The sequence below is a fragment of the Portunus trituberculatus genome, chromosome 38 (genome assembly GCF_017591435.1).
Source record: "Portunus trituberculatus isolate SZX2019 chromosome 38, ASM1759143v1, whole genome shotgun sequence".
Lineage (NCBI taxonomy): Eukaryota > Metazoa > Arthropoda > Malacostraca > Decapoda > Portunidae > Portunus > Portunus trituberculatus.
The window spans coordinates 7,869,979-7,890,401 of NC_059292.1; the positions used below are offsets into that span (position 1 = coordinate 7,869,979).

At 38.8% G+C, this 20,423-nt stretch overlaps 1 protein-coding gene across 2 annotated transcripts in view; it reads left to right on the forward strand.

Annotated features, from left to right (window-relative positions):
- LOC123514616 overlaps nt 1-20,423 on the forward strand; it is a 376,434-nt gene that overhangs the window by 223,831 nt on the left and 132,180 nt on the right. For both annotated transcript variants that reach the window (XM_045272601.1, XM_045272602.1), the window contains one exon: nt 3,753-3,894. In XM_045272601.1, the coding sequence (XP_045128536.1) occupies nt 3,753-3,894 (142 nt within the window). The remainder of the gene's footprint in view (nt 1-3,752; nt 3,895-20,423) is intronic.

Below are 20,423 nucleotides of genomic sequence, written 5' to 3' on the forward strand. Positions count from 1 at the left end.
AGAAGGTAAATAGTAAGATGATGGAAAGTGAGTAAAGAAAATAGATTAAAACATTCAGTAAATTAATATGAAACCTTCCTATATTAAATGGAGGAGGGACAATGACGAGAGATAACACAGGGAAGTCAAATTAAAGAGAGTGAAGAACATAAGGGGGATACACTATTAAGTATACTTCAGTCACGTGTATGGAAGGAAAATGATTGAGATAGTGAAGCGGTAAATAATAGTATAAAAAAAAACACGATCAATATACAAGAGCGTAAAATGGCTGGTGGAGGGAGGGCAGATACAAGGGGTAGAGGGTAAAGTGGAAATAAAAGTGGTGGACGGAGGAAGAGAACGGGCACATTAATAGGGAATGGAGGAGAGGGGCAAAGTTGGAGCAAGGGAATAGAAACACGAGAGGAAAGTGAATGATTGGCGAAGAACATGAAACAGAGGAGAAGAGGAACACAGAGAGAGAGAGAGAGAGAGAGAGAGAGAGAGAGAGAGAGAGAGAGAGAGAGAGAGAGAGAGAGAGAGAGACTCATAAGGTAGGAAAAGAAATCTAAAGATGATGGACAGGAGAAAAATTACAATTTATTGGAAAGAGTTACTGGGTGAAATGGAGGAGAAGGAGGAGGAGGAGGGCAAGGGAAAGATAGTGGTTATGGACATTTGTCTTTGGGGTTATCCTCAAATTGGTTTCTCTCTCTCTCTCTCTCTCTCTCTCTCTCTCTCTCTCTCTCTCTCTCTCTCTCTCTCTCTCTGGATATTACCTGGAATGAAGAAATGCTAGCCTAGTACTTGTGTTCATTAGCTTCCTTATTTAAAATCGTTATTATTCGTCGGGCTGTCCTCATTTCTTAAGCCCTCAACACGTCCACAGTCCTCAATATACGTGATCTGGTGGTCTTCCAGTCGCAGGTTTGGTCTGATCTCCGTGCATCTGTCATCACTTAACCTCACCCATCGTCATGTGTTTCGCTTTGCCTGTGTAACATTTGAAGAGGAATTTACAGGCACTGACTTTCGGTATATTGCCTTATCTTGGCCTCGAGCTCAGATTACTTCTTCCCTTACACGCACACGTAGAGAAGTGTTTCCTATACAGCACTGAGGAGAGGATAATATAATTTTCCAGTTTCTTCCGACCTCTAATCCAGCCACCATCGTCCCTTGCAGGAGACAGTACAGTCAGGGAAACATAAAGCAGTGTTTACTAGTTCCAAGTGTAGATGTTAAGTGGTGTGGGCAAGGCTAGCACGTAAAAACTGACATGACATGGCCTAGTCTTGTCTCTGAACTTTTCTTTTATTTCAGTGGAGTGAGTTATCATAGCTACGTAGAAATCTGCCTAATTATTACGTCAGCAATCCCTGGGTCTAAGTAGGATGACTGTCGAGCTTAATACTTTAATTTCTTCCCATCTGTGATTTTTTTCCTCGTTGAATCTTCTTCCATCTCCGTCTTTCTGCATCCGTCCCTCTTCTGGCTCTCTCTTTCAGTTCCCCATTCCTCCGGTTTTTCTCCTCCCCCTGTCCCACCTATCTCCGCGTCTTACTCCCATCCTCCTAACCCCAACACAAACACATTCTCACCTCCTCCTGGCCGCCATTTCAACGCTGTAAAACCGCGGCACACATGCAATCAAGGACTCCCGCCGCTCATCACGATTTTTTTTCCTACATATTTACCTGAAAATAACATAAGCTGCTTTTTGGCATGGCTTCTTGTTGTGGTTGTGTTAGTTGTTGTGAGTGTCAGGATAATTGTGGTGGTGGTGGTGGTGATAGCTTTGGTTGTTGTGAGGGTGCTGGTGCTGGCGGTTGGCGGTGGCACTAGTAATGACGGATTCCACTGTAGTTTGTTACTGTTATGGTCGGATATGGGGCGTTTTATTTCATGTAATGTTGTAGGTGATAGTGTTCGTGTTCTCATATACATGCCACGCGCACGATGACACACGCCGGCAGCATGAGGTACACATAATTCACTGAACATTTCACCGGAACAAAAATACACACACATGTATAGAGTTGAGTTGCAGCAGAAACAAAATGCAAAACAATTACAAGCCTGGTGTTGTTTACGTGGTGCGAAGGCCTCACACAGCACCGTATTCAGAATTGTTTTGGTCTCTTACCATGACTATCTTCAAAGGTCACAGAGATGATTAGCCTGGTTCTCAAGAGTGGTTTATCTAGTAATAATGTAAAGATTATTATCCGAGTTCTTAAGAGTGTTTCTCCTGCTAATAATAAAATAAATATTGATCTGTCACTTAAACTATAAATAAACACCCTTAAGAACCTATGTGACTTCAATTAGAGACTTGTGAAAATAGTGGAGGTGGTGCAGCGAAGTGTTTCCGAATAAAGGTCATAGTTTAACGACCGCCATTGTATCGATTACGATCATAGGAGTCTCGTGATGATAAGCCAGGGGCTCATTTCGCGAGCTGAAGTTCTTCCCAAGAGAGTGACGCACCTCGGGGAATGTGCGAGGCAGGGAAGTTGGAATTCCCTCACGTGGATGCGGAAGAGACTTGATTATGTGTGGAAATTTTGTGTCACGTGTGTTATCGTGAGAAGCGCGTGTGGTGGGAGAGAGAAAATTACAGAAAATTAGTGTTTTTGCGTAATGGAGTGGAGAAGGGAGGAGAAGACAGTCTTGCTTGGAAATTTTTGTATAAATGCTGGAATACTGAATTCTGGCGAGAAGAAAGAAGTAGTTACTGTCCTCTAACATGGTGAGGAGAAAGCGAGAATTATATGTGTATCGATTACAATTTTCCTTACATTAGAAGCATTCTTGGACGTTTGCATATTCCAATACAAGCTGAATTTCTGCAACGCATCTCGTTTCCAGGCTTATCTCTTCTCGGCCAACCCTTCCTCCCTCCTCGCTGCGTCATTAGCTTTCCCTCATCCGGAGTGGAGAGTTTAGGTCTTGCTGCACGCTACCACCATTCCGGCCCTTCTGTATCGCTCCATCGCCGCTGTCTAGGTGCTCCTTGCTGCTCCATTCCCGTCCGACACTCGCATCCTACACCCTCCCACATAATTACTTGTCCGCGAGAGTCCCACAGATTTTCCTCCGTATCCTTCTGTCGTTAGTGTCATTTTCTGTCTTCTTTCTTATATATCTATCTGTGTATATTTTGATGTATAGGCGGAATTACTTTGTGAAAGTCTTTTCTTCCATACCTGCATCGGAGCATATGTTGAATTAATGCATTCATCAGGGTATGTTTTCATTCCAGGTGGCAGTGGTGATGGTGGTGATGATAGATTTGTTTTTTGTTCCTGTGTGTGTCTGTGTGCGTATGTGTGTGTGTGTGTGTGTGTGTGTGTGTGTGTGTGTGTGTGTGTGTGTCTGTGTGTGTCTGTGTGCGTGTGTGTGTGTGTGTGTGTGTGTGTGTGTGTGTGTGTGTGTGTGTGTGTAATAAATCTGACTTAATTCCCGTCCAGTTTTTATTCTAGAGTTGATGAGTACATGCGTCACTAAAGTCTATAGAAAAATAGAAAACAGGAAAGGAAGAGACGAAGAAAACAAGACTCAGACTTGGGATGTTAAGGACAGCTGATTGGTCTAAAGATACTATGTTTGTTTACACTATGCTCAGGAACAGTCCACGTTCAGGGATTAAATCACTTATTTCATAGCACACAGCCAACAAATCTGACGGTATTGGTTAGCCTACTTTGTTGTTTTGTTATATTACACGCGGGTAAAGTCTGAGTTCCCTGGTTTTCCTTTAATTTCAGGAGCTGTTCCGCAATGATCAGCGAGTGACGCTTTCCCTAAGCCAGCTCACTGTCTCCGCCTCCGGTCAGTACCGGTGTGAGGTGATTGCCGAACACCCGAGCTTCAGGACTGAAGCTGCCAAGGCCACTATGGTCGTCCTCAGTGAGTACTCCATCTTGTTTTGCAGCTGTGTGTGTGTTTCTGGAGGGAGTGGGAGATAAATGGGGAGAGTGTGCCTTCCAAGAATTCTCACATAATGATTTAGTGTTCTGTGTTTTCGAGTTTCTATAAAGTAATTTACTTGCTCTTGTTAAAGAGACAGAAACATTTAGATGAGGTAATGAAATCTGGTGGAAGATGTTCAAGTAGTTTGGAAATTTATTCAGGATTTACACTTTTGTACGGCAGAGTTTGGTAATTCATCGTTTTTCATCAGATTCGAACATGATGTTTCAACATATGGAATACTCTACGAGTCATCCTTCATTACCCATACTCGTTATTTATAAGACTTTTCATGAGATTCTCTAGGCATGTCGTGCACTAATATGTATACACATTGTTATATATATATATATATATATATATATATATATATATATATATATATATATATATATATATATATATATATATATATATATATATATATATATATACACACACACACATATGAATAGATAGATAGATAGATCGATATAGATGTAGATAATGTTGATAGTAAAACTTGTAGATAAGGAAGAAACAGGGATACCAGCAGGACCTCAATTTCTTCATTTATTTTCGACGTTTCGCCTTAACACAGGAGGCATCTTCAAGATCTACAAAGTTGAACTAAAAAAAAAGGTAAGTCTTTCACTGACTTTATAAAAACATTTCAAAGGGATAAAAAGAATAAAGGATAAAACAAACCAAATGGCAGAAAATGGTGCATTGTGAGCCATTTGGTTTGTTTTACCCTTTTTTAAATTTTTATTTTCAGATATTTTTGTAAAGTCAATAAAGACTTAATCTTTTTTTTTTTATATGTTTATTCAGTTTAGTTCAACGTTTGCAGTTCCTGAAGATGATTTTTTTTATGTAGGGAAGAGGGCCAGCCAAGGGCAAAAGAAAGAAAAGATAAAAAAAAAAGACCCAGTTGAGTGCTGGCTCTCTAAAAAGTGGAAAAGCATCAGCCAAAATTAAGGAGCAAATGCCTCGATACCTCCCTCTTAAAAGATGACAAGTCGTAGGAAGTCGGAAATACAGATGCAGGGAGGGAGTTCCAGAGTTTACCAGTGAAAGGGATGATTGAGAGTACTGGTTAACTCTTGCTTTACTGAGTTGGACAGAATAGGGATGAGAGGAAGAAGAAAGCCTTGTGCAGCGAGGCCATAGGAAGAGGGGAGGCATGCAGTTAGCAAGATCAGTAGAACAGTTACCATGAAAATAGCGATAAAGGATAGAAAGAGATGCAACATTTCGGTGGTAAAAAAAAAAAAAGAGGTTGAAGACAGTTAGTCAGAGGAGGGGAGTTGATGAGACGAAAAGCTTTTGATTCCACCCTATCTAGTAAAACTGTGTGCCTGGAACCCCCCAAACATGCGAAGAGTACTCCATACACGGACGGTTAAGGCCCTTTTACAGAGTAAGCAGTTGGAGGGGCGAGTAAAACTGGCGGAGGCGCCTCAGAACGCCTAACTTCATAGAAGCTGTTTTAGCAAGAGATGAGATGTGAAGTTTCCAGTTAAGATTATGAGCAAAGGACAGACCGAGGATATTCATTGTGGAAGAGGGAGACAGTTGAGTGTCATTGAAGAAGAGGGGATAGTTGTCTGGAAGGTTGTGTCGAGTTGATAGATGGAGGAATTGAGTTTTTGAGGCATTGAAAACTACTAGATTTTCTCTGCCCCAATCGGAAATCTTAGAAAGATCGGAAGTCAGGCGTTCTGTGGCGTCCCTGCGTGATCTGTTGATTTCCTGAAGGGTTGGTCGTCTCTGAAAGGACGTGGAAAGATGTAGGGTGGTATCATCAGCGTAGGAGTGGATAGGGCAAGAAGTTTGGTTAAGAAGGTCATTAATGAATAATAGAAAGAGAGTGGGTGACAGGACAGAACCCTGAGGAACACCACTATTAATAGATTTAGGAGAAGAACAGTGGCCGTCTACCACAGCAGCAATAGAACGGTCGGAAAGGAAACTTGAGATAAAGTTGCAGAGAGAAGGATAGAAGCCGTAGGAGGGCAGTTTTGAAATCAAAGCTTTATGCCAGACTCTATCAAAAGCTTTTGATATGTCTAACGCAACAGCAAAAGTTTTTCCGAAATCTCTAAAAGAGGATGACCAAAACTCAGTAAGGAAAGCCAGATCACCAGTAGAGCGACCTTGACGGAAGCCATACTGGCGATCAGACAGAAGATTGTGAAGTGACAGATGTTTGAGAATCTTCCTATTCAGGATAGATTCAAAAACTTTAGACAAGCAAGAGATAAAAGCTATAGGACGATAGTTTGAGAGATTGGAACGGTCACCCTTTTTAGGAATGGGCTGAATGTAGGCAAACTTCTAGCAGGAAAGAAAGGTAGAAGTAGATAGACAAAGTTTGAAGAGTTTGGCCAGGCAAGGTGCAAGCACAGAAGCACAGTTTTTTTTCAGAACAATAGGAGGGACCCCATCAGGTCCATAAGCCTTCCCATAGATATCTTTTATGTTAAGGCGAAACGTCGAAAACAAATTAAGAAACTTAAGTCCTGCTGGTATCCTTGTTTCTTCCTTATCTACGAGTTTTACAATCAACATTATATATATATATATATATATATATATATATATATATATATATATATATATATATATATATATATATAATTTCTTAATATGTCACTTCAAGGCCACACAAACACGGTTGACCGGTTGTTTCGTGGTCCCAATGGCGCAAGGACGGAGAGAGAAGTGAGAGACCAGAGAAATGATGGCCAGGCACCGGAGGACAGAACACCTTTTACTTTAATGACGAGAGGATTCGAACCTTTGAGCTGCACACAGACCGTCAACCAAGCCATTGTTCCCTTACAGAGAGAGAGAGAGAGAGAGAGAGAGAGAGAGAGAGAGAGAGAGAGAGAGAGAGAGACGGGGGGGAGGGGGGAGGTGGGTTGAGGAGGAGGAAGGTGGTGTCAATGATTATGATCCTCCAGTTCACAAACACTTTTTTGTGTACACACACACACACACACACACACACACACATACACACACACACACACACACACACACACACACACACACACACACACACACACACACACACACACACACACACACACACACACACACACATCGAATCCTTCCACAACCAATATCGGATAGAGCTGTAAGTTTCTTTTGAATGTACTGAACCCAACGGTGGTGAGAGGGAAGGGAGGAAGAGAAAGAGGAAAGGGAAAGTGAGGGAAGCAGAGAAAACGAGAATTGAAGGAAAGGAAAAGGATGGGTGAAGGAAGATTGAGGAAGTGGAATATGAAGAAAGGAATTTGAAGTGAAGAGAAAATGGAAAGAGGAAACAAGTCACGTAAAAATATTAGACTGTAAAGCAGGCAAATGAGGAAATGAGGGAAATCTAGCAAAACGACGCCAGAAATGATGAGAGAAGAGATCGTAAAAATAGGAAGTGCTCATTATGATATTTGTAGAGGAAAGAAAAATAGAATAGGAGACGACCCAAACTTCTGTGCGGTTGGCAGATTCACCAGATATCATAATATTTCACAGAAAGTTTGGTCTACTGCATATCGTACATCTTTGGATATTTTACTATCACATACCCAGATATTGAAATAGCGTAAGTATTTTCAAACATGTATCTACGACATAAATGCTTTAATAGTAGAATTAAGGTTATAACCATGCATGAGATGTGTTGTTGTTTATACCGTCTCTATTCCTGGGATAAAAATTGCTTCATTATTCAATTGATGACTGAAAGTTAGTATAATATTTTTTTTTCTATGCTAGGAAGTAAACTACAAGAAACCACGAGTATATGAAGCCCCGTAAATGAGTTTATTATTTTCATAACTTGGAATTCGAAGTCTTATAATGAGATCGTCTATTGCCAACCAAACCTTTCTTCTGCATAGACGTGTTCGGTGTCATAATGACTTAACGATGTTAGCACATGAACAGTGGCCATCCTGACGAGTTATTTTTAGTCAAAAGACACACCATGTTCAGTCTATGAGACGACACAGCTTAAAAGGACACGGTGATGAAAACACTGCATCATCATCGGGCTATTTCTGTTTCGGCCACAAATTTCCCTTTTTCTCATGAAGAAAACAGAACAAAAATTGGTCTACACTTTCCTTGGAAAGCAGTAACCTCTGCCGAGGTGAGGTGAATGTGTGTTAAGGTTTTTGTGTTGTATTAAAGTCTCGAAAAATGAAAGCGCTTGTTATATAATGATGTTATTCGTATAAACTCAAGTAATTATAAAGAAATATCATAGTAAAATAAGAACAGAAAAGTACTGGAAGGAGTAAGAGTATGGTTAATCAGTAGATAATAATATAATGTTTAGAGACGACTACTTTGTATCATGAGACGATACTGACCATCTCTTGTATTAAACCGGTCGGCGAACTCTGAAAACTTGGCAGTTTGGATCCTCTCCTATTGTTGGAATAGGAACTAAAACAAGAAACGTCTAACAAAGACGGAATGGGAATGGAGGGGAGAATACACAAAAAATGGAACAGAATAAACAGGGTCATATTTATTTATCAGAGAGAGAGAGAGAGAGAGAGAGAGAGAGAGAGAGAGAGAGAGAGAGAGAGACGCACATGCCATGTTTAAAATATTCACTTATCTGTTTTACGTTTATTTTCTTTTATTTCCACCATCACCACTGCTGTGACAAAGCCACCACCATCACCACCGTCATCATTACCACCACCACCGCAATGACCACCACCACCACGACTCACTATCACCATCAGCGGCCATTACCATAAACATCACTTTTTAGTTACCTCACACACACACACACACACACACACACACACACACACACACACACACACACACACACACACACACACACACACACACACACACACCCTGTTATGAACTGTTGCTATTTTTCGAGAATAGTTTTTGCAGGTTGAATGAGAAAAGCTTCATTTATTGTTAACTTTTTTTGTACCAGCCACATTCTAATAATAATAATAAAAATAATAATAATAATAATAATAGTAATAATAGTATCAATAATGATAGTAATAATGGTAATGGCAATAGCAACGATAGCAATAACGTTAGCAACCAAGTAACAGGTTTCTTTCATCGGATGCGAGGTTCTAATTCTCATGTTACAAAAAAATAATTGCCTTAATTCATTTTTAAGCCTAATTTGGTCATGGAGACTGACTTGTTAGGAAACGGGATTGTCTTAGTCCTCTTTAAAGCCTAATTTGTTTTAGGGAGACTCAGTTATTACAAAAAAGAATGTTAAAAAAAATACAAAGAATCGCCTTACCACCAGCCATCACGCGCCGCCTTTGTGGTTACGGCAAGTGACATGTTACTGTTAATGACTGTCTTTTCAATGTATAGAGCTTTGCCAGTAATTTGCTCACGTTATGTTTCAGCATTCAGTGTTGAACTATTGAAAATAGCGAGCATAAGTAAAACATGTTATGATTTTTTTTTTTTTTTTACATCTGCACAGATCATCTTGTACTTTTATTTATTTTTTTTTTTTTTTGCCAAGTTTTTATAATACATTACTGCTGAATCTGATGGTATCAACCAAACCTGACCACCCGGTATATGAAGTGGATTATGGTAAATAATTCACACATTTTGCTAGATTTTAAGGGAATGGTTGCGCGAGTTTCGAGGCAAAGAGACCGTCGCTCACATGATGAAAAGTTGAAAAATGCAAAATGCAGTAAAACGGTGAATCTGACGAAGAAATGCCATCAGGTAACAAAGATGCGCCATCAAAAGTTGCCATCTCGAAGACGTTTCCGAGATTGAAATCGCAATTTTATATATGCGATGGACACCAAAAGATGCTCCTGGCCAAATCATTGGTGTAGCCTCCAGTGGCCAGGCGGAGCGGCGGGTTGTAGAGATGTGCCGTAAGAGAATTAGAACCTATTTTCTGCGCTGAGAGAACAACAGTAACAATAACAACAGCTGAGGGAACAAAATTAACAACAACAACAACAACAACAACAACAACAACAACAACAACAACAACAACAGCAACAACAACAGTAATGGTAATAATGAAAGTGATGATATTGATGATCCAACTTGTGGTACACACATTAACTAATGAACTAACGAGCTCATCTGTGTGTGTGTGTGTGTGTGTGTGTGTGTGTGTGTGTGTGTGTGTGTGTGTGTGTGTGTGTGTGTGTGTGTGTGTGTGTGTGTGTGTGTGTGTGTGTGTGTGTGTGTGTGTGTGTGTGTGTGTGTGTGTGTGTGTGTGTGTGTGTGTGTGTGTGTGTGTGTGCCTAGCGTGAAGACCTGAGTATAAATATTTTTAATGTAACACCACCTTTTAGCGAACACATACGATCAGTGGTGAAACATGCATGTACACAAATTAGCTGAATACTAAACCTTCAAAAGTTATGAGGTGTCGAGTGTATCGTTGAACTTTATAAGGTCATGGTGACAAGTATTCCGGAGCACTGATGCCACTTGTAAAATCTGGGAGAAACAAGTGTTGGAGTCGCTATAGTGATCTTTTGCTCATTAAAATTGTATTTTTTGAAGATGAAGATTATTGGAAGAGATAAAAATTTACTAAAGCTTATGAGGTTAGAATGTTACTGATCATTATATAATTTCATATAGGTACTCTGGCGATCCGCGACTCACTGGCTCCAGTTAAGTACGATGGAGATAATGAAATGATAAAAGCAAGTAACATATGAGCATTGTAGGTTAGATATGCAAAAACAACTTCTGCCTTCCTGGTTTCTGATAAGAAATATTGTTTACATTCCGAGAAGAGAGCAATAATAAAAGAAATATAAGTTTTATGTCTTATTTTATACAATGAATTATTCTTAGTGAGAGAGAGAGAGAGAGAGAGAGAGAGAGAGAGAGAGAGAGAGAGAGCCCAAATCTAGATATCAAGCTAGTGACAATGAAGTCATAAACAAAAGATGGAAGTTCTGATGATGGATCGATGCGAGAACAGGAACAAATGGCATGGTTTCATCCAAATGTAAGAGCGACAGTCACATGTACTAGATCGTAGCTGAGGATAAAGTAAAAAAAAATAAGAGAATAAGGACTGGTGACAGTAGTTTCAGACACCAAAATTTTGATGAGGAAAAGTTAAGACGTATAGCTAGAGTTGGCGTTCCACAGAGAGGAAATTAGATTTGCAACCGCGAATGTTACACGATTTAAGGCAAAGAAAGTTGGAGGAATTATTAGAATACCACTTCATCTTGAGGGTGGCCCGACTTGAGGGTATTTCTGCTCACATGCGCACGTAAGGACGCCGAAGCTGAACTCGATGATTTTTTTTTTTTTTTTATGTCGGGACGGGATAATACAACATTTATTCCAATTGAAACGAGCATGGAAAACGTTTATTTTATTTATGAACAAAGAGATATCACAACTTCAGCAAGGTAGGATGACTGTTTTATTTTGTTCTTATTTTCCATGAACTCTTTATTCCTTTCACTCATAATAATAATGTAACACAAATAGAGAAAGGCGAATATGTCTTAAATAACAGCAACGGCTAAAAGCACATAATTAATTATAAAATGTAATGCACACTGAATATCTCTCTCTCTCTCTCTCTCTCTCTCTCTCTCTCTCTCTCTCTCTCTCTCTCTCTCTCTCTCTCTCTTGTACGTTTGTGATGGAGGGCGGTTGGTAAACACAGGATTAAAACAGCCACAAAGAGATATGAATTAGTGAGTGGCAGGAGGTCGTAGCTGCGTCGAGTGTGCTCCCTCCCTCCCCTCGGGCACCTAAGGTTAAGAAGGATCATGGAAGGAGACACGTCTTTAGATGTTGATATTGCAACGCCGGGACCAGCGGTGTAAAAGGAAGGATGTTTGCCGCTCGTTCATCCTTTTGGTGAGTGAGAGAGAGAGAGAGAGAGAGAGAGAGAGAGAGAGAGAGAGAGTGGCTTCGGTGCCCAAGGAATTTTTGTGCTTTTGAGAATGTATGAGCTTACCTTATTGCATCTCTCTCTCTCTCTCTCTCTCTCTCTCTCTCTCTCTCTCTCTCTCTCTCTCTCTCTCTCTCTCTCTCTCTCTCTCACAAGACTCATCTGGTAATGTAGATGAGGAATGGAGTGAAAAGATAGCTGAAAAGATGGAAGGAGAAGGAATGGAGGAATGGGGAGGGAAAAGATTAATAACAAGTAGGAGAGAGAGAGAGAGAGAGAGAGAGAGAGAGAGAGAGAGCGTGGGTGTCTCTTCGTGGGTGTTTCTTCATACGTAAATAGAAGTGAACTCAGAAATATCGGAGCTTCACACTCACTGCGATCTATTGTACTGAGAGATAAAGGTGCACGAACACTCGCCTCTTCTTCTTCTTCTTCCTCCTCCTCCTCCTCCTCCTCCTCCTCCTCCTCCTCCTCCTCCTCCTCCTCCTCCTCCTCGGGCAAACAGGAATGGACCCCTATTCTCCTGATATTCCTGATTTTTTTATTAATTATTTTCATCGGACAACCAAACAGAGAGTAAAAAGTGTGTTGCTGTTTACTTTGCTTGGTATTTCTGTGTTGTTTTTACGCCTTTTCTTCGTCGTCCTCCTGCATATCAGATTCCGACTTGAATTTTCTCAGGACTTTTCTGTTTTTTTTTAGTTTAACATTCGCGGATGGCATTCAGTCTCTTCTGCCATCTTCCTTTCTATTCAAAATGCGAGTTTCTTTTTACTCTCCCATTCTGTCGTTTTATCTCTCCTTTCCTTCCGTTTGTTTAGTTTTCTTTTTCTTTTTTTCTCTCTCTCCTTTTCTAATTCTCTTCGTCTCGCTGTATCTTTCCTTCCTGCTTACCTTTACTTGGTCTATTCTTTTTATTATTTTTTTTTAATTCCACGTGCCATAGTACTCTCTCTCTCTCTCTCTCTCTCTCTCTCTCTCTCTCTCTCTCTCTCTCTCTCTCTCTCTCTCTCTCTCTCTCCCCACACACACACACACACACACACACACCAAGTAAACATCCCATGGTAATCAGTGAAGGTTCTCGCGTGGCACTATTCAGGCGTAGGTATAAATCCCATTAACGTCGTAAAGGATATTTTTAACAGTGGGAGCACTGCGTGAGCTGGGAGGTGAAATGTATGTGGCGGGTAAGGTCTCAGCTTTAACCATAGATCTATAAGCTCTATAAGCTCTAAGCTCTGTCTCGAGGATGCAGTGGTTAAGTCACACACACACACACACACACACACACACACACACACACACACACACACACACACACACTTCGTATATTCACCTAATGGGAATGGACGCAATGTGATTTTTCAATCTCTCTCTCTCTCTCTCTCTCTCTCTCTCTCTCTCTCTCTCTCTCTCTCTCTCTCTCTCTCTCTCTCTCTCTCTCTCTCTCTCTCAATATAAATCAGATAAAAGATTAAGTTTATATATATATATATATATATATATATATATATATATATATATATATATATATATATATATATGCGCTTTGATATTTATTTGTTTTTGTAGCTACAAACAGACAAGCAAGATAAACTACGTATTTACTCAGAGATCCATTCGCCCACATATCCACACACACACACACACACACACACACACACACACACACACACACACACACACACACACACACACACACACACACACACACACACACACACACGACAGATTCAACTGCGTTTATTTACCTAATGGGAATGGACGCAATGTGATTTTTCAATCTCTCTCTCTCTCTCTCTCTCTCTCTCTCTCTCTCTCTCTCTCTCTCTCTCTCTCTCTCTCTCTCTCTCTCTCTCTCTATGTCTGTGTTTCTGTCATATATATATATATATATATATATATATATATATATATATATATATATATATATATATATATATATATATATATATATATATATATATATATATATATATATATATATATATATATATTATTGTAGTTTTATGTTTAAAAATAGACATGCATGATATATCTCCCCGCCTATCCATGCAGCCATTAGACGCAGCGATAGATTTATGATGCCCACCATTGTTAGGTTTGCACGTTTGGCACTCGAAGAAGGCGACCAGGAAATACTTTCACTTCCTCCTTTTCCTCCTCCTCCTTTTCTTCCTCCTCCTTATATTAGTATGACAATTATTATTGTGTGTAAATTTCCTATAGATAGATATGTAGCGTTCACCGTAGGGTGAATAATAGAATCTCCTTTCATCCTTTCCTGTGAAAATTCCATGTCAGTTTTTCCATATTGCATGGTACTTTTCCAAACTATTTTCCATGCCAGCGAAAGCTGGAGGGAGTGGTGGGTGGGGAGGAGCCTTCCCCTGTACTGTCCTGTCTCTCTTATCTGTAACCAGTTAGAAGTAGTTACCAAACAGCCTCGAAAGGACCAAGAGGTCTGTTGCTGTTTGACTTTCCTTTGTATTCTTTTGTATTCCTCCTCCTCCTCCTCCTCCTCCTCCTCCTCCTCCTCCTCCTCCTCCTTCTTCTTCTCCTCCTCCTCCTCCTGCTCCTCCTCATTTTTTTTTATTTATTTAATCTACTGAGTAATTATTTGAGCTTTCTTTTCGTCACCTGTAGTTTTATAGGTGGTGCCATCGCCATTGCCATCAGCATCATAATGGGAAAGGTGGAAAGGAGAATGAACTATACATTTAAACATTTATATATTCCTTTAAGAGGCATAACATATCCTTCATTCCTTTATCATCTGAGAAGTAAAAAAGAATTTGTACTATGAATAATTATAGCAAAGAGACACACTGAAAGTATATAAACCTAATTCTACTAATCAATAAGCGTTTTTTTGTTCAATGTACATGTTAAAAATTATTGTAGTTATTTCACTCTCTCGGGAAGTAATACTAGAATATACAAAATATGCGATATGGAGTAGACCAACTTTATGAAATATAATGTGTGATATCTGGTGAACCTGGCACCACAATTATCTCTGGAAAGTTTCCGTATTGTCGCTTTTGCCCCATTCCCCATTCCCTTCCCTGGCCCCTCCCATACCACCAACCATCACGCGGCGCCGTTGTTGTGCCAAATAACTTCTGAGAGCAAATTTTTCCCGTATGACACCACTGTGCATGCGCACTGCAGCGGTGCTCCACACCTCTCTCTTATCTTTGTTTAAACTCATGTATGAAAGAATCTATGGGGCTGAAATGCCAACCAAAAGGGGAAAAATAACTACATGGGAATATATATATATATATATATATATATATATATATATATATATATATATATATATATATATATATATATATATATATATATATATATATATATATATATATATATATATATATATATATATATATATTTTCTTCTGAAAAGAATACTTTAAAGGTGATGTGTTTAGTGAAATATTTCATCGGTGCAGCGTTAGCAAAGTCTTATTTTCTTCATGGCCAGGTGACATATGTTCAGGTGAGGAGACGGGGAGGGAGTGGAAGGGTGAAAGTCGAAGAAGCAGCAGCAGGAATGTAGCGAGGCTGGTGTCAGGGGAAATCAGAGGGGAATCAGGTAAAGGTGAGGGCACCGAGGGACTTGGGAAGATACAAAAGGTCACGTGAATGAGAGAAAGGCAACAGCAGAAAGAAGAAAAAGAAGGTGCTCAAGAGAATAGCTATAGAGGTAGTGCTAGAAGTAGTACTGCAGTATTAGTATTGGTAGTAGTAGTAGTAGTAGTAGTAGTAGTAGTAGTAGTAGTAGTATGGAGGAAAAGCAGCTAAAATTATAGTACTAATAGTAGAAATAGTGGTAGTAACTGAAGCAGCACCAGCGGTGGTGACGGCGGGAAAGGCGTCGGCAGCGAGATCGGCGGTGGCAGTATCGTGTATATATATATATATATATATATATATATATATATATATATATATATATATATATATATATATATATATATATATATATATATATATATATATATATATATATATATATATATATATATATATATATATATATATATATATATATATATATATATATATATATATATATATATATATATATATATATATATATATATATATATATATATATATATATATATATATATATATATATATATATATATATATATATATATATATATATATATATATATATATATATATATATATATATATATATATATATATATATATATATATATATATATATATATATATATATATATATATATATTCTGAGGCATTAAACAATACTAGTTTGGTAGCGGACCGGCACCGGTCGTGGACCACTAATTTGAGTATCTCTTCTTTAGACCACACTGGGAGTGATTACCGTTTCAGGAAGTGGCACTGTCTCTTCCTATGGTGCAGAAACATGGAACATGCGAATAGAGTGGTTGTGTATGAGGACGATGTGTTAAGTAATATGTAGGGATGGAGTTAGAAATGAGAAGAGAAGTTAGTAGTGAAGGATTTTCTTGTTTATTCCCGATACAAATATTGGATGTAGCTGTAGAACAAGTAAAGGTGTCTGAGACTGATTGGTAAGGTGGTAAGCTGGCAGAATTCTAAAGAAATTTGAAGGGTATCAGAGGACGAAATAAAAGATAGACAAAGAAAGGTCTGAACAGCAATTATTTTGTCAAAATAGCAAATATGAAGAACGTAAAAGAATAGGTATATTAGGGAATCTCTCTCTCTCTCTCTCTCTCTCTCTCTCTCTCTCTCTCTCTCTCTCTCTCTCTCTCTCTCTCTCTCTCTCTCTCTCTCTCTCTCTCTCTCTCTCTCTCTCTCTCTCTCTCTCTCTCTCATGATAGTGATGACACAAGTCATCAGTATCATCATTTGTTTTCCCTTTCTTCTCGTTCTTTCTGCTCACATTCAAACTTTTTCTCTCGTTCTTTTCTTCATCAATATGCTCGTATTTTCCTCCGCACATTATTTCGACATTTGTTTTCCTTTCTGCCCTCTTGTCCATAAGGACAAGTGTCTTCTGTCCAGGAAGCTCGAAGGGTGGTACCGTCAGGTAGAGAGACAGATGAGAGGAAGGCGAGGGAGTGTCAAGGAAAGAGAGAGAGAAGAGGAGAGTTTATTAAGGAAACTACAGACGTCGGACAGGTTTGGTAGGTCTGGATGAAAGATGTGATGGAACACGTGCATGTAACACACAATCATGAACGAATTTTTGAGATACGAAATTTATCACACACTTGAAAAAAAAAAAAATTAAATAAATAAATAAATAAATGTATATATATATATATATATATATATATATATATATATATATATATATATATATATATATATATATATATATATTTCTCATTGTCTATGCAATGGGAAGGTGGGGTCACCTGTACCTGCGCGAGTTTTCTCTTAATTAAGGGTACAGAATAAAGAGAAGGGAGATAGAACAAGTAAAGGAAAGTACAGGAAGAGACAAAGGAAAGTGCAGAGAAAGAGGAGAATGAGAGATAAAGATAGATAGATAGATAGATAGACAGACAGATAGATAGAGATAGAGAGAGATAGATATATATATATATATATATATATATATATATATATATATATATATATATATATATATATATATATATATATATATATATATATATATATATATATATATATATATATATATATATATATATATATATATATATATATATATATATATATATATATATATATATATATATATATATATATATATATATATATATATATATATATATATATATATATATATATATATATATATATATATATATATATATATATATATATATATATATATATATATATATATATATATATATATATATATATATATATATATATATATATATATATATATATATATATATATATATATATATATATATATATATATATATATATATATATATATATATATATATATATATATATATATATATATATATATATATATATATATATATATATATATATATATATATATATAGAGAGAGAGAGAGAGAGAGAGAGAGAGAGAGAGAGAGAGAGAGAGAGAGAGAGAGAGAGGAAGGACCAGTAAAGAAAGTTATTTGGTGCATAAGCTCTAAGAGATTAAACGTATATTAAAAATGGCGGGCGAAAAATGTCCAAAATATATTCAGACACAGAGAGAGAGAGAGAGAGAGAGAGAGAGAGAGAGAGAGAGAGAGAGAGAGATCGTCGGGATGGGGTTCTACCTGTCAATGTTTACACAAAAAGGAAAAGCAGAAAGAAGACGGGACAACATTTTCTTTCCCGTGTAGAAGGAAAGTTTTAGGGGAACCTGGAAAGAAGAAAGAAACAAGACTTAATGAGCAGGAAGGAAAATGAGAGGTTGGAGAGATTAAGAGGAAGGGAAGATGTAGACGGCGGCGGAGAGGAAGAAGAAAACTGAACCAGGAGGACGAGGGAAGGAGAGAATGAGGTGAGAGATGGAAATGAGAGAAATCCAGGTCGGTCTGAAGAAGAGAAAAAAACAAAACATGGTAGATGGAGAAAAAAAAAGAAGGCAGGAAATTGAGAGCGAAACTGGGATTGTGTGAAGGTAGAAGGGATAGGAGGAGACAGACGGTGAAAAAGAGAAGAGGAGGAATATTGATGAGGGTGTGTGGTGTATCAGGTAGCTCCATCGTAGCCTTGGTCTCAGGTGTAAGGGACAGTGAATGATAGAGAGTAAAGGAGAGAGAGAGAGAGAGAGAGAGAGAGAGAGAGAGAGAGAGAGAGAGAGAGAGAGAGAGAGAGAGAGAGAGAGAGAGAGAGGGTGGGGAGGGAAATAGTGAAGGCAGAAAGCTGATAAAAAAAAAAAACAACCTTAGGTGAGAGTAAGAGGCCAGTGCCACGCCTCTTCCTCAAAATCACGCGCGCGTACAAACACACACACACACACACACACACACACACACACACACACACACACACACACACACACACACACACACACACATCTCTGCAGCAACTCGTGTCAACAGTGAATGTCTTCCTGTTCCTTCGAGAGTTTCTGACTGAAAGCTAACCGAGGAGAGGAAAGGTGGCACGAGTAAGGTATAACGTATAAAAAGGTATTGAGGTGAAGTGAGGTGAAGCAGAACAGCGGTGGAGCCCCTGGATAGGGAGAGAGAGAGAGAGAGAGAGAGAGAGAGAGAGAGAGAGAGAGAGATGGATGGCGATGCTAGCTGGAGGGAGGCGAGGAAAGGATAGAATATTAAAGCGTAGGAATACGTAGGAAAATGAAAGAGAGACGGGGAGAGACGGAGAGAGAGAGAGAGAGAGAGAGAGAGAGAGAGAGAGAGAGAGAGAGAGAGAGAGAGAGAGAGAGAGGGGGGGAATGTAATTTTTCGAGGATTCACCTTGGCAATCTCGTACCATATTTTTTCTTTTTGCTTAAAGAGGGAACACCTAGGACTGGAAAGAAGCACACACACACACACACACACACACACACACACACACACACACACACACACACACACACACACACACACACACACAGCCCGGTTAGGTCATAAGTTTGAGCGACTTCTATTTGCCAACCATGATTAGGTACCTGGTATAAATGAGAAGTTGTGACCCACTGCTAGGTAGGAGAAACAAACTTTGAGTAGAAAAATATTCACGGGATTGCCTTACCATACCGGGCTTATAGTCTATTAGGTTGACCTGCTGCCATCTGGTACCGACGGCATTGAATTGTAAGATGGAGTGTATATGTATGCATGTATATACCTATGTTATTATATGAGTACTATGTTATAACGTGGGGATTTTCAACTATATGAATAACCCGAAACATTATTATTACTCACCCCGTGTAGTGTAGCGGTTAGTACGCTTAGCTCACATACAAGAAGGCCCGTTTTCGAGTCCCAGGCGCTGCAAGGCAAATGTACATGTCTTTTAATGTGTATGAGTGGTAGGTGTTAATATAGCAGCAAACTGTGGTCTGGTTATCCCGGTGTGTGGTGTGAGTTGCCTCAGTCCAACCCTAACACCGGTCTGAGCTTTTTCCGTCGGAGAATGACTGGTTGGGTGACGAGATGACCATAGTGAATGACAAACACTTTCAAACATCTCCATCTTCATAAATGTCTGTCACATTACTTGATTTGTTTTTGAAAAGTAGAAATATTTCTTTCACGAAAATATTAAGCATGTCATTGAGATTAAATGTGTGTGTGTGTGTGTGTGTGTGTGTGTGTGTGTGTGTGTGTGTGTGTGTGTGTGTGTGTGTGTGTGTGTGTGTGTGTGTGTGTGTGTGTGTGTGTGTGTGTGTGTGTGTGTGTGTGTGTGTGTGTGTGTGTGTGTGTGTGTGTGTGTGTGTGTGTGTGTGTGTGTGTGTTGAAAAAAGAAGAAATATCGTTTATGATGAACAAGCCAAATTCCTTGACATTTGTGTGTGTGGGTGTGGGTGTGGGTGTGAGTGTGGGTGTGGGTGGGTTTGTTAGTTTGGTGAGTAGTTTTATCGTAATGGACTGACTATCTGGCGTGACATCCTCTCA